Source organism: Falco rusticolus, chromosome 5 (assembly GCF_015220075.1).
Source record: "Falco rusticolus isolate bFalRus1 chromosome 5, bFalRus1.pri, whole genome shotgun sequence".
NCBI classification, from domain to species: Eukaryota; Metazoa; Chordata; class Aves; order Falconiformes; family Falconidae; genus Falco; species Falco rusticolus.
Genome location: NC_051191.1, coordinates 74,656,556 through 74,671,439, shown reverse-complemented (window position 1 = coordinate 74,671,439; position 14,884 = coordinate 74,656,556). Strand labels below are relative to the sequence as shown.

At 41.5% G+C, this 14,884-nt stretch overlaps 1 protein-coding gene across 1 annotated transcript in view; it reads right to left on the bottom strand.

The window, feature by feature from the left end:
- Window positions 1-6,620, bottom strand: part of IRAG2 (inositol 1,4,5-triphosphate receptor associated 2) — a 39,412-nt gene extending 32,792 nt beyond the window's left edge. The window contains exons 1-8 of the mRNA XM_037389778.1: window positions 6,038-6,620; window positions 5,272-5,379; window positions 4,342-4,522; window positions 4,057-4,133; window positions 3,899-3,977; window positions 2,763-2,921; window positions 1,480-1,597; window positions 2-52 (exon numbers count right to left, since the gene is read on the bottom strand). Of these exons, the coding sequence (XP_037245675.1) occupies window positions 2-52; window positions 1,480-1,597; window positions 2,763-2,921; window positions 3,899-3,977; window positions 4,057-4,133; window positions 4,342-4,522; window positions 5,272-5,379; window positions 6,038-6,620 (1,356 nt within the window). The remainder of the gene's footprint in view (window position 1; window positions 53-1,479; window positions 1,598-2,762; window positions 2,922-3,898; window positions 3,978-4,056; window positions 4,134-4,341; window positions 4,523-5,271; window positions 5,380-6,037) is intronic.
- Window positions 6,621-14,884: the final 8,264 nt, after the last annotated feature.

Below are 14,884 nucleotides of genomic sequence, written 5' to 3'. Positions count from 1 at the left end.
CCTCTTCCTGGAGAGAAGTAACTTTGGTGAGGAGAGACTGATTTTCCCTTTCCTAATCAGGTTTAGGAGACAGACACACACACACACACAAAAAAAAAAAAAAAAGTTGTTTTTAGCATGTCAAGTTCAACATTCAAAGCCACCCTAAGTGAAAAAGCAACAGACCACATCATCCAGAGCCCAATATGAAGCTGTGGTGCTCCAGAAAGCACACCAGGAGGGGAGTGCTGGGGCTGGTCCAGCTCATGAACCCTCACTGAAGGATTTGACACAGGCATTTCAAATCAGAGTAAAACTCAAACCATAGATGATAGGAAGGAGGCATTCAAGGCCAGAGCGAGCAAGTCTAGTTGTGCTCATCCTGGAGTTAAGTCTGGAAAGTCTATAAGCCACGCTACACTTTTTTTTGTTTGCTTTTAATCAGACATGAAAAAGGTAGTATCCCACTCTGTACCTCCACTGCACAGGGGACAGTAACTAAGGGACTTCCAAGCACGGCTACAAAACTTCTAACAATATTTCTCTCTCCTACCCCACCTCCTTCTCACAAGGTGAATTATGCATGTAATCTCCAATCAAAGCAAAACAGGAAGAAATATACACATGCTGCAGCAGGATAGCACCAAAAAGTCTTGTGTTCTTGCTTGGCCTGGAAGACTTTTTCCTGCTTTCTAAATGCCCAGCACCAGCAGGGCACAGAGCTGTAGAACACCAGCTTGCAGCTACCTCTGCACAGCAAGATGCAGGGTGGCCACTGTGGCGTGAATCACAGGCACAGCAGCAACGCAAACCTATGTCCACCAGAGACCCTACACTCTGGTGTCTGGCAACACCTGCCAAAGCTGCGGCCACATCAGCCTTATTGCCAGGCTGCGTTACACTTCTTACAGCCACACAGCCTCTGCTACTCTGACACCTGGGGTGCGATTCAGATACTCTCACTTGTGCCCTTTCAGACACGCCGAGGTGTGCTGCCTGCCTTCCAGCTGTCAGCCCAGCACCGACAGGTCTCTGATGGGCCCTTGTCATATCTGCCAGCCCACATGGGTCTTGACAACATCCTAGGGGTGTTCTGAAAAGTGACTTTTGTGAGCAGACATCTGAACAGAGTCTCCTGTCCCTGCTGGTTCTAGAGAAGTCACATGGATTTCTGGCATAATATCACCAACTTCAGAACAGACAGGGCTCAATGATGGCAGCATGAGAGCTGTGGTCCTTAAGCACAGTTATATGTGAGACTGTCCCTTTTAATGGTTTTCTTCATTGTAACTGACAATAGTTTAGAGAAACTTCCATGCAAATACTTCATTGTTTCCATAACACTAACACAACACGTTTCAAGACACTTCCAAGAAGCTTCAGTACCCCCTGGTACAGAGAAAGTCATGCTACTGATTTTTACAGTGTGAGTGGCCCTGCCAGTGTCACAGCAAGGTACGAGATACTGTACAACATAAGCTAAGAAACAAAAGCACCTACTAGCTGTTTATTCTGGCAGAGAATCTGCTGTCTCATCTCTTCTGACAGGTTCAGGTTAGTTTTTGTTTCTTCTAGTTCTTCTTCCAGTGATTTTGCTCTCAGCACAGAATGCTGGATGCTGTATGTGGGGAAGTAAATCCACAGAAACTTCAGTGAGTTACTGTTGGTCATTAGGCTTGAAATACCAAGAACAGTATTTTTAGAAGCCACCAGGGACTTATTCCTTGGCACAACAGAAGAGCAGCAACTAAGTTTAAGCCCATTAATTTTGTTCCGTAAGTAAAGGCTCATAAACTTATCCTCTATTTATGAGCCTCCTTTGCTCTCACAGTAAGGTATGAAATCCCAAGCAAACATAGCATCAAAAAAAAAACCAAACCAAAACCAAACCCCACTCTTGTTTGCATCCACCTAACAACCTAGCTTGTTACAGTCAAATATATCAGGCTACCTGAGCACACAAGCTCATCCTTACAATACTTCATTGTTAGCAGTTATGGAAACCATTTCAGTTTGGTTTTCAGGAATAAGATCTGCATCATTTTCTTATCCTGACCTGATACCCCAACCAGTGTATAGATAACCACTGGGGCAAGGCCCTTTTCCTGGCTAGCTCCAGGCTGCAGAGGACATGGTCCGGCATGAGGGCACACATCCCATGCCAGCTATGCTGCAGGACCCCTGCCTTAATCTCCCAGATGATACTGGCAACAGTTTGGTAGTTGACATAACTATATCACATCTGAATTAATTAGATCAGATGAGCATTATGAATAGGGTCATATTTGCGGCATTGATGGGTCCCCAGGCTGCAGCACTACTAAGCTGGCAAGACAACTCACTAGTTTCTCAAGGGACTAGCAAAACAGCTGTTGTGTGCTCATTTCCCCTCTGCTTGGCAGCAAGTGTGTGGTCCAGGATTGGTAACCTCCCAGAACTTGGCTGTTCTCTTCATAATGTTAAGGGTAATTTAAAAAAAAAAAAAAAAAGTAGTTTCATTTTGTTTAGCTTTACCCTAAGATTCTGCCTGTGTGCTTCTGCAGCACCTCATGCTGCAAGAGGCAGACTATAAGATGAATGACTGATTTTAGAAGAACGAGGAGGTACAGAGCAGAACAATCACACGAGGGATAAACCTTACAGGTACTACATTAAGTCAAGAAAGTTGCTCTCATGAAGCACTGGTGAGGTTAAAAGCATAAAGTAAGGCTAGACCACTTGGAAAACTACTGTAATGGCCATTACACTGTAGACCTGGTGCCATCAGGGTCTGTGTCTCTCACCTTTTTATTTGTTGACGTAGACCCTCATTATCTGCCAGTAGCTTAATGTTGGTCTCATCCACAGCTTCCAGCGAGAGCTTCAGCTTGTTGTTCTCTTCCTGAAGCTTCTGGTTGTTGTATTGCAGGTCCGCAACACAGGTTATCAAGTCAGAAGTCTCCCTGTTCCAGTAACAAAATGAGGAAACATTAACTGTAATCACCTTTCTCCATTTAGACTTTTTTTTTTTTTTTAGAAGTCTTGATGCTGTGCTCCACTGATCAGAGGTGAGAGGAGAGCCCACAGAGGACTTGCAATGCTGCAGTGTACAGTCATTTTCTCTGCACAGAGATATTTGATCATCTCCAGATCAGTTCTCTAATTCAGTGGACACTAGGAACTGTTTTGTTTTTAAGTACTTTTAAAATGCTCCCCGTAATTGAGGTATGCTACTAGACAAGTGCCACATCTGGATGCCTGCATGACAGTATCTTAAGCCTTTTCTAAACACCTCTTTAGGACACCAGTAATACTTTTGTATTAATGCCACAATTTCTGGATCCTTTTCTTTTCCCCCTAAATCACCTCCCACTTATGCTTTCAACTGAAACTTGAACAAGGACCACTCTTGAGAACCCAAGAAACAGTAGGGAAGCAATGGAAAGCAGATCTTAACTTTTACATTTTATGCGTAGTCAAAAATCTTATCTTTGAAATTTCTGATGTTTAAGTGATTTGTTATTAACAGAACCCAAATCATAGTCACGACTATAAAGAAAGAAAACCAAAACCCAAGCAAAACCAAGGACCAGATTTTCAGGAGATAATGTCTTTATTGTCATACTCCTAAAAACTCCGAGGAGGGAAGGAACCAGTTTAAAAAGGAGAAGAAACACAGCAAAACTCTGGCCACAAGGAATTAAGGCGGCAAATGGACACAGAAGGACCAAGATATCAGTAGGGAAAGTTACTAGTGTGTTTTTAAGTTGGAGCAAAAGCTGAGGAAGAACACGATAGCATCAAAAGCTACTGCAGACAAAGTTCAGCATTACAACTCTGCCAAGACAGTTTTCTGAAACAGTGGTTCTAGAAACTGCTCTCAAGTAATTCAAAACTAAGAGTACTAAATTCTGAGCAAGAATTGCTTAAATGAACTTACATGTCTCCTTTAGACACATCACCACCAAAGGCCTCCAAGCTTCCTGATGTAACATTCATCTGGACAGGCATCTTTTTTGCTGAAAGAGGTGGGATTTTTGGTTATAGAATAAAAAAGTGGAGTTTTCCCAAATCAAACAAGAATAAAGAGGTCTGCACCTTCAGAGGTGTTCTTATGCACTTTAAATTCCAGGTCTTCCATGTTTGCTGTTGGGTCCTCAGTGGCATCATCTTCCCTGAAATAAGGAAGCATCAAGAGTCACAAAATCAATGTCACTGGATTGCTTACCAGCTTTGCAACATTTAAAAGCTTTCAGCCAAAACTCACACTGTAGTCACAGTGTCCCGATACCATCTGATTACAGAAGGCACAAGCTACAGGAGAGCTTTCTATTCTGTTTTCACGGAAGCTTTTATGAGATTGATTGATAAAAACACTATTACCATTTTCTCTTACAGTCCTCAATCCACTCTTTCATGATGGCATGGTATGTTTCCAGGTCCACAGAGACATCTTTCTGATCTGGGTCAAGCATGTTGCACAGCTCTTCAAGACCACTGTCTTCCGATCCCCGACTAGTTGTGTGTCTCAAATAATCAACTATCTTGGAAACTGATACTTTTCCTAAAATAGATACAGATGTCCATGCACCAGACTCTAAAGCCTAGCAGGCCATCACACAAAGTTGTAAAAAAAAAAAAAAAAAAAGCACACTACTGATCTGCACTAGTGCATATTGAACTGCCCTCCAGAGCTGTAGACAAGCAATTGACACCTGCGTTCTAGTTCGATCTGGAAAGAAACAGTTGAGAGCTTTTTGTTTGGTTTTACTAATACAGAAGTGTGAAAACACAGTTTACTAGTTTCGTGGACTTCAGTTTAAAAAAAGCAAACGACACATTTGCAGTGCTATTGCTTTCAGGTATGTCATCAAACTAGGCAAACCCTGTGACATTATCTTACTCTGCTAGACAACTACTTTCTTTACCACTTTTAGTCATGTTTGAGGTGGAACTCAGAGGAGTTCTCTTGCTCTGAAGTTTCCCAAAGTTCTCTTTTCTAAGAGGAATAAGCCTAAGAGAAATAAACAGTCATTTCAATAAGGGTGATTGCTGGAATCATGCTGCCTCTCAACTTCCTTCACTGCCTTTTAGTGTAGAGATCAGCTGGAGGAGGAAGGAGGAGGGAAGAGAAGGGCACCATGCAGAAGAATCATAGGTTTATTCTGCACCTGCCACACACACCTAGCTAAGGGAGCTAGTCAGTCTAATCATATCACAGATTAGCATGTTTCAGGAATCATAACTCAAACCCAGCCTCGAAAATTCATAGAGAGGAGAACAAAACAGAGCAATGAAAAGCCACTGGCAAACCTGTATGCTCTAAGTCACATGCACAAAAGATAGTGGTCAGTAGGTCTTCTTCACAGATCAAGCTCACATCATACAAGTCAGCTTTGCACTCCGGTGGCTGCTTCCATTCTATGGAGAATAAGTTTGTTGTTGTCCATCTTTATTTGCTCATACCCCACTGTTTTTAACTACAGTATTATGTTTGTAATAGCGTAAGTATACATAGCATTCCACAGCTTGGATGACATTTTTTGTAAATTTTTGATTGTATGGGTTTTTTTAGATGATTAAAAAACGAAAACACAGGCATTTTTGGCAACTCTGGCTATTCTTTTGCATGAACTAAACATACAGAAAAGAATATTCTAAGAGGCCAGCTCTTCTCTCCCCCTCCAGATATATTGTAGAAAAAATAATCATGATCATATTTTTAAGGATTGTTTTCTTAATAACTTAATAAGAAGCCTCAGAAACCCACCCCCAAACACACATATCTTTTTATATTAAAGGCAGACTAAATTAATAGCTAAAGGTCTTATCCACAAAGAGGAATTAGAAAATTTGAAAAAGTGTTTGGCTTGACTCATTACTTGTTTGCTTTTTACATTCACATTAATATTTTTTAGAGAAAATACAAGGTTTTACTCCAAACTTTTTGAAGTCTTATTGGAGTGATTCTCAAATGTATTGTTACTAGTTTAAGTAGTAAATAAACGCCATCTATGTAGGCCGAATGTTCAAATGGTTAGTATTTTGGATTGGGAGGGTGTTTTTCCAGGACTGTTACCTCTTTCACTCAAAGGCAAGTTCTTTGGCACAGGAGATGGGATCACAGTGCTTTCTGGCTTTTTATCAGATGTGAAGAAAAATAAATTTGGACTAGACGTAAGATACTTCTGTTCACACCACATATCTTTAGATTCAATAGCTGATAGAGCACAGAGTTTATTCTGGGTATTAGCCTCTCTGGATCTGAAGTAGGATGGAGAACAGCTCTCCATAGGGCACCCTGGCACCGACAAGCTGCTGGATCTCTCTTCACTTTGAAGAACTGAATAGGTAGCATTTGCAGAACACAAGTCAGAGGAGAGACGCCTGAGATAAGGTGACATCAAGTCTGCAGAGAAAGAACTGGGACTGATTAAGTGCAGACCAGCACTATCACATTTTCTAAGAGTTCTTTTCTTCAGTATTTCTTCCAGATTTTTTTTAATACCGCACTGTGGACTGTCGAAGTTACAGGACTGAAACTTTGGTATCTGCAGAGCAGGGTTAGAGACCTGATCCATCATTTGGATAGATTTGATCTTTCTGCATATACTGTCCACTGGGTTGTGATGCCGTTTGCTAGCTCCATGTTCTGAAGACATTATCAATGCCCCTTTCTTGCAAAGTATCTGGAAAGAACAGGAACAGGATGTCAGAGCCAGGACGATGAGCACACACATACTCTTTGTGCCAAGTTTTCCATTCAACAGACAAGCTGGAGCTTTGGTATCAAGGGGTTTGAAAATCCTTGGTCTACATACCAGCTGGGACAGAAACCTTCAGTCAGGATGTTTATTTCTCCAGGCAACTAGAGTGATGTGGATTTGGAAAAGGTAGGGAAGGAAAGGAAGAAATACTTTCTGAAACGTCACTACTTATTCCTACATACAATATCCACGCCAGGGAGGGCAGGGAGAACAAAAATAAAAAAAAGAACTCTCTGCAACCCAGGAGCTGAATATCTTTTTCCATTAAAGGAAGCACTAAGCAATATTATTTAGACGAATTTATCACAAATTGGGTGTCTTAAAAAAAAATATCTAAAAAGTGTTCATTAAAAAGAAACAAAAGCCTCACAGAACTTTTGTAACTATTACTTCTGATCACGTCTGTAGCATGTACTTCCTCCTCTGCTTCCATAACTTTTTGCTCAGGTCTAACAGCAACAATTGTCCAGCTATTTACTGAAGGTATCTCCGACAGCTATAGACATTATCAGTTTCTGATCTCCTTCTGTGGCCTCCCAGTCAAGCCCTGCAGCCACAGCTACACAAGTCAGTTGAAGTATTCTTTCTTGAAAGCATCTCGTGACAGGTTTCAGAAGCAAAGATTTAAATAAGTTTACTTTCAGGAAAATATGAGGCTGTCCTTTGGGTTTGGTCTTTGTGGATACTGGGTTGGGGGGTGTGAGGAGGCAGGAAAAGTGAGTCCAAGAAGAGTTTCAGCATTTCAAGTGAGCCTTCAAGGACAGAAGAAACAAAATCTATCTTCCACCATTCTATCACTTTCAGCCCCTCAGCTCTAAAAATACGCTATTGCTTATCTCCACAAGATTCTATACAGTGTTAAAAAAAACCCCTCAAAACCAAGACACATACAAATCATAACACTTGCTTTAAAGTACGAAGCAGGGGAGCAGCGAGAAGTCCAGTGTATATTAACCGTATAAACTACATGACCAACAACAACCATCCTCACACTCTCCAAGACTGCATTTCACTTGTAGCCAGTCTATTAGAACAGCACCATCACACATCAGACTTCTGCTAGGGGTAGAGGGAAAGGAAAATTAAACAGCAGCTTTACAACTAGAGCTCATGAGGCAGCCCACGCGAGTGAGAGGGACTGACGTGGTTGCTTGCGGGGACAGAACACCAGACTCCTTGACCCTGAAGGGATTTCCCCCTGCATAGTACAAATACCAACTCACCCCCCAGAAGGACAGAGACTTCACTGAACTGTGTCTTTTCACTCAAACTGTGCATCAAGAAACAAAATGAAGCAACTTCCCCCTCCCTGGGAAGTTAGCTCCCTGCTTTCCTTTTCAGTAGAAAAAAAATAGTTATTTTCTGAAAAACAGCAACATGCTTCACTAGCATTTAACGTGAGAGTTGCCACTTGTATAATCTTGTGAAGCAAAGCAGAAAAATCACATGTAAGTTTTAATTTAGATTGCAATAGACATAAATACTTAATATTTTACTTAAATTGGTTTATAGCAACTTTCTGCATGCCAGAAGCTTGGTTTTATATATGCAGAGTCAAGATCTCAAGGTTTATTTTTCTACCTTTGTTTCTGTAAGCAGTAACATCTACCTTAGCAAACATGTCCTTAGCCACAGGATACTTCAAAAAAGGGACAACAGTAAGAATCTTGGAATAATTTTAAAGAGACTTCTTTCAATTATTATGGTTGTTATAAAATATGTACACCTTAAAAATAACTACCAGGAAGCTGAAGCAGTCTCCTATAGTAGACACACAGAACATCTCTTAAAAAGAAAAAAACATTGCAGCTAGATTATAAGTATGTTCTCTAAATGCACACAAGCCTTCAAACAGATATAAGTAATGCTCCATTAAAGAATATTTATCTTTTTATTTACAATGTGTTTTTAAATATTGCTTGTAATTCCCCATTGAAAAAAAAAACAAAACCAAAAAACCCCCAAAAAACCAAAAACTCAAAGCAAGCAACCAAGCAAAACAAAAAACAGTCCCACACCTTATACTTACACTAGCACATGGAAGACACTTTCTATTCCTCTCTGGTAGACAGGGCCCAGGGTAACAAAAGCTATTTGAGCTGCTTCTCTGAGAAGGACTAGCTGAATGAACTTTGGCACTCAATTTAGCAGAGGGCTCATTTGCTGGAAAATCAGCTTTACAAGGGACACCTGTTGCTGCCTGCCACAGCTCTCCGGCTCAGGGGGGAATGAGCTACAACAAGGTGCAAATCAAGCATCAGTCTCCACTCTACTTTTTTTTTTTTTTCTTGCATCTCTCCTGCAGCTGTTTAATGAATTGCCTGGAATTTCAGTGCATCCTGAAGTCTCTCTGCTATTCTACCTTTTTTTTTAAAACAGCGAGGGAAACAATGTTACAGCTTACTGCTGTGTCTCAACTTCGGTACTTGGGGTGTTTCTTGCTTCTATTAGCAGCTATTTCTTGCTTTTCCCACCTACTACAAAATTTCAGGCAGGAGCAGATCTCTCCCAGTTTCTCCTGTGACAGAGCAGAGAATCCAGAAACTGTATACATTTCATAGCTCTTACCACTTTTTAGGGGAAAACAAGTGTTGAAGACTCTTGGGCTGATGGTGTACTGAAGAATCTGTTACTCTGCTCTGCACCTGGTTTTGTAAGCAAAATAAAAGAATTTTGTCATTAGGATTGATAACCAAGTCCTCTTTTTAGTAATAAATTCTCAAACAAGATATTCATTTTAACAGTGTGGATCTTAAGGTATATGCTGTACAAATAACAGGAAACAGAATAATGTTGAGGGGATACTACTGCCTGCCCAGTAGCTTTTAACAGCAGCCCATCAGACTTCTCCAGACACTTGGAGAAACGACACCTCCCCATCTATTGCAGCACTCATAGGAAAAAAATTAGCAGTGCTCTCACAGGTACTTTGTGATTAAAACCCAAAATGTGGAAGTGAGTTGACATTGTTCTTCCCTCTTTCATGGGAAAACTGTTAAGTAAGAGTGAAAACTTGGCACTGTGATCCAGCAGCATTACCAAAGACCATGGAGCTGATGGAATTTGTTCTGGTTTGATTAGCAGATGAGTGTTTTTAACTAGGCACTCTTTCCTCCAGGAGTAAAGTTGATAGTAATACAGAGGTAACAATTCTGAGATCAAACCAATCCAGGTGAGGATCTTTTATCTCTTATCTTTGAGACATTTATGTGTATGGGGAAGATTTTTAACTTATTGATTTAAAGATAAAACCTCCCACATTAAAACAGCACCCCTATTTTTTCCTATCTTGAGAGGAACAAGTGACCTCTCTTCAGGGAGGTTCCCCAGGTGGTGATGCTATTTGTGCTGCTGTACAGCACTGTGCAGGTGTGGGAGCAAACGACCCTTGCCTAATTGCCTAAGGACTTTGCAGCCTACACTGAGAAAGATGGGAAGAAAAGCAGGGGCACAGGAAGCAATGCTTCATTCGCAGGATCTGAGATACAAACTAGGTACCTGATACACTCATAAAAGCCTCATACGCTTAGTCTGCCTCCACTTTGTGTTGCTTCAGGTGACAAACCACAGGACTTTGTAAAGAATTAAGTCTCACTGTGTAATAGTTAAGCTGTTAAGCTGCACAAAATCTTGTGATGTAACATTCACAATAAAGTTTCTAATTCAAAAAATAGCTTGCAACCAGTCCTTTCCTTTGTATTCCTTCAGGACAGGGGGAATCAAAGAGTCGTGCAACAACTGAATCAGTTGTGGGTTTTGTGCTATTTTATTCAGCTCTGCAAAAAGAAGTACACGTAACCTCAGTGATGGGGGGGTGGAGGGGATCCAGCAGCAGGAAGGTCCCACTCCTCCCATTTGCACAGTGTGCAGCTCAAGGACACGTGGCTCATGGCCCTTCTTTGCTGTGCTACACTGTTTTGCTTAGAGCTTCACTGTGGGCTGAGACAGGTAGGCACTGACAGAGCCCGCTGAAGTGGTTTCCCACCCACTTTGGGAACATCTGAAATGCCTGTCACTTCTGATGACCTGGTGCATCAGGTAGAGCTATTTTTTTCGCCCCTAAACTGGACTTCTGCCTCTAGAACCAACCTTTGTTTCAAACCACAGTGATGCTTGTTGTTAGAACAGTGTAACACAAAAAACTACTCTTATTTTAGTAAGATTGCTGTTCTCTGCATGGTGGAACTTAAATACATGCTACTTAAGGGCAAAGTGTACCTCATGTTAAGTATGCATAGGCAAATATTGGGGACAAATGTTTTCAAAGTTTACCAAATGTTAATACAGCAGAGGTCCTAAGTTATGTGGTTTGTCTTGAAAATACTCCCCAGAGTTTCCTGTTTAGCCAGTAACAATATTTTCCTTTACACAAGTTATGTATTTTGCATATAAATATGTGTATTTCTATACAAATGTATCAACCCCTCCCCATCCCTAAAGGTAATGGGTAAGGAAAACCAGCCCGAGAGACTGCACATTTTATGGACCGTGCTCACAGAGGTCGGGCACTTTGTCAAGAACATGGAGCAGGCTGTCTCAGTCTCTGACACCTGTCTGGTTATCATGCGGTCTCTCGGTGTAACTTGCCTTTTTTTGTATCTCCCAATTCCATCCACTGTTTACAACAAAATGTTGGCATCCAGCTGCTCAGCAGCAGCATGCATTTCTTGCCCAAGGTTGGCGAGCTCCAAGGGTGAGGCTGTGTGATGGATGTTCTGCTCAGCCAAGAGGTGACAGCTGTGTGCGTAATGCTCAGTGTATTTTGTAGCCCACTAGGTAGCTTCTTGACAAAGACAAAAATCCTCTTTGCCAAGCTCATGTGGGTGGAAGAAAAGGTCAGATGACTTCTTGGCCTTTGGAGCTTCTGTCATTACAGAAAGGTATGTTCTGTGAGATGTGTTCAGTAGTATCTGCCTGTCTGAAGAACTGTACAGCTTCTGCAAATGTACTTTGTAAATGCCTGTACTTGGTTGGATCTCTTTTCCAGCTTGCAAACCGGAGAAAACCGTTTTTCAGCTGGTCTTTCTTTCCTGATGTTTTCCCCAGACTTGTTCATTACTGAAAAAAATATTGTACCATCCCATGGTTCACTGAACTTTAGAAGTAATACCCATTCTGTCATATTTACGCCTTTCAACTATTCGTGGATATCTACTCTTTCCTGATACCTTTAAACATCCCTCACCCCAAATAACATATTTAACTTTTTCTTACAATTATCCCTTGAATTTCTTAGCTTTCAATACACTGGTGAGAACAGTAGTGCCAGGACTTGAATGTGTCATGGATCACGCTGTAGTCTTCAACAAAGGCTCTGTTACTTCTGTTGTGTGAGGCATTTACATAATCCCTAGCAGACTGGCTTTTCTACAGCTTGTTCTGTACCTCAGGTAGTTTTTAGTACATTTCTTCTCGAGAACAGAAGAAAAGCAACTCTCGTAACTATGCAGTAGCACTGGAATCAGGCCCATAGACGTTATGGTGCTGAATAGTGACAGAGTAGTCCGATAAATTTTGGGCCAGCCACTAATGGCCTCTGTAACCACGGACCTGGTTTACATCGGGGAGTATCTTTTCCCTTCAGAGCTGCACCACGAAAATACAACTTCCTAGAGAAGCTGAAGATGTCCCTGCTCATTGTAGGGGGGATTGGACTAGATGACCTTTAAAGGTCCCTTCCACCCCAAACTATTGCATGATTCTATGATTCTAGAAGTTAGGGCCTATTCTGAAAAATAATGCTGAAAAAATATGTTTGTGTGACATAAAATGGATCACATAACATGTCCTGATGGATTGCAGATAAGGTTTGCTTGATCAACAGGTTTTACAAGGCGAATATGGAACTTAGACACAAATTTCCCCTGGTCTGAGTGGGATGTACGGGGTTAAAGTCCAGAGTCAGCTTTGAAAGACCACAGAAACACAAAACCCAGGCCCGAACGAAGATGTTAAGAGGTCGTATGGTTCATCACCATGTTTCTGGGTAGGACCAGCTTAACACTGAGACCTGAGAAGGGGCTGGCTAATCTATTCTCTGAGTTTCTCAGCGATAAGAGACCCTTCCAAGGCAATCTATTTATATTGCACTGTGCTGCTGTTAGAAAGTTTGCCTTACTATCTAACTTAAAACCCCTTACTGCAAATTAAACACAAAATTCTTTATTTGCAGTGTCCTGCTTTGCAGACTCTGCCATGACATTTCACAGCTTTTTAAGATGCTGTGGTTGGTGTGTATGAGCCAAAACTCCACAGTGCTAGGTGCTGTTCAGGTGCCAGGCAGAAGTGAGATGTATTTCCCAAAGAGTTAACAAATGAGTAGGAAAGCACAAAGGAAACACCTACTGGCCACCTTCACACAACAGCTATACTTTTTACTCACGACCAAGCGACAGATCACTAATGTCCTAACCTGCAGTTCAAAAATCGACCACCACAATGTCTGTCTAGGGAAGGATCTGGGGAAGTATGTGGTTGTGACACAAGTCAGTGATGGATGTTTGACCCCACTAGTTAAAACTCCACCACACAAAAACTTTTTCACCCACCTCAGCACTGAACTTCAATCCCCAAAATTGGCTTTTTATCATTTACAGTGTCAGGATAAGCAGTCTCTGCCCTTTAGATCATCTTTAAGAATAAGAATAGGTTATGCTCTTTCTAATAAGGGGTCCTGCTGCTATAGCAAGCTTCACTCTATTTCCCTCACTTAAGGTATTGATTACATGCCAAAGCCACTTCCTCATTTATATGAATCAGCTGAGAAATGCCAGCATTGACAATTGGTGTTTCATGTACAGCTCATCATCCTGAAGTGCTGTAGTTTTTTAGTGTGTTATGATCCATAACCCAATTATAGGCTACTTCATTTTTCAAGAGTACAAGCTTACATATGCCCATACAAATGCACATTTTTTTTGTGAATGCAAGCACTCCCAATACATGCATTTCCTTCCCAAAGTATTGCCTCCTAGTTCTGTTTGCAAATAAATCATGTCCCATACGCCATCCCAGAAGTGGTTAGATTTCTGGGCAGTGTAAGATGACCACCTTCTCATAGGATCATGACAAGAGCTGTGAATAGAGAAGAAATACCTTTTAAATTTTCAGCACTAAAGTAGCATTGACAAACCTGGAGTTCTTTGCTTTGCATGCAGACTTCTTACAGATTTCCAGGGAAGTGGGTTTGAAATACTTTTTTTTTTTTTTTTTTTAACACCAAAGCAACTTAGAAATGCTGGTCATAGTAAAAATAAATGGATTTAGGGCCCTAAGTCACAAAAGCATGCAGAATTTAAGGGAAAAATAAAAACCTTTTGGAAAAAAAGCCATTATGGAAATTTAGTTTGTGATGGGGTTCATTTCACCTGATGTTGTCTTTGTAAAAAAATGTTGTCTGAAGCTGGTGACGAGATGCAGACATCTCCAGAAGGGAATTCAGTCCTTCCTTTTTAATACTCTGCACTCTGTGGCCAGAGGGTGCTCTTTGAAGTCCTGTTTCCCTCCACTCTGTAGGAGCAATTCAGTTCCTAATCAAAAGCAATTAGTGTCATTTTAGGTGCTCTAGGGATACTGCCTACCCTTCAGCTGCTTCTCCACAAGTCTTGGGTCCCTTGCAGGTCCTGTGTCACAGCTGGCAGCCCCATGGGCATGTCTCAGGTGCCCTGGTTGGTGTTTGGGCAAGGTACCCTGCCACTTGCTACAGGTTGAAGTGAAAGGCTTCACTTTAAGACACCTTAGTGCCATTAGAGACATCTCATAGTAGAGCATTAAAACTGTTTAATTTAAGAGGACGCTGTCAAGGCCCTGCATGTGCTTCTGAGCTGACGATCACCTGATCCCACAGCGAGCCAGGTCAGGTTTTGACCAGTTTATATTCCTGCTGCCCTCCAGGCAGCCTCAAACAAGCCCCCATCTCTCCAAGGAGGTGAGTGGGAATCTCGCAATACAGCCAGGTTTGAAACAGAGTGTGAGACTCCAGCAACACGAACTCAGAGCAGCTCAGGCTTTGCAAAGTGGTCAAAAGGTAAGAAAAGCTGAAGTTGTCTTTCTACAGTGTGGTAACCAAATAAATCTATCCCCATGACTCCCATTCACCTCCCCTTTTCCCCAGTTCCAACAGAAGGGGCTGAGCTGATTGTCTTCACAGTTTATTTTCT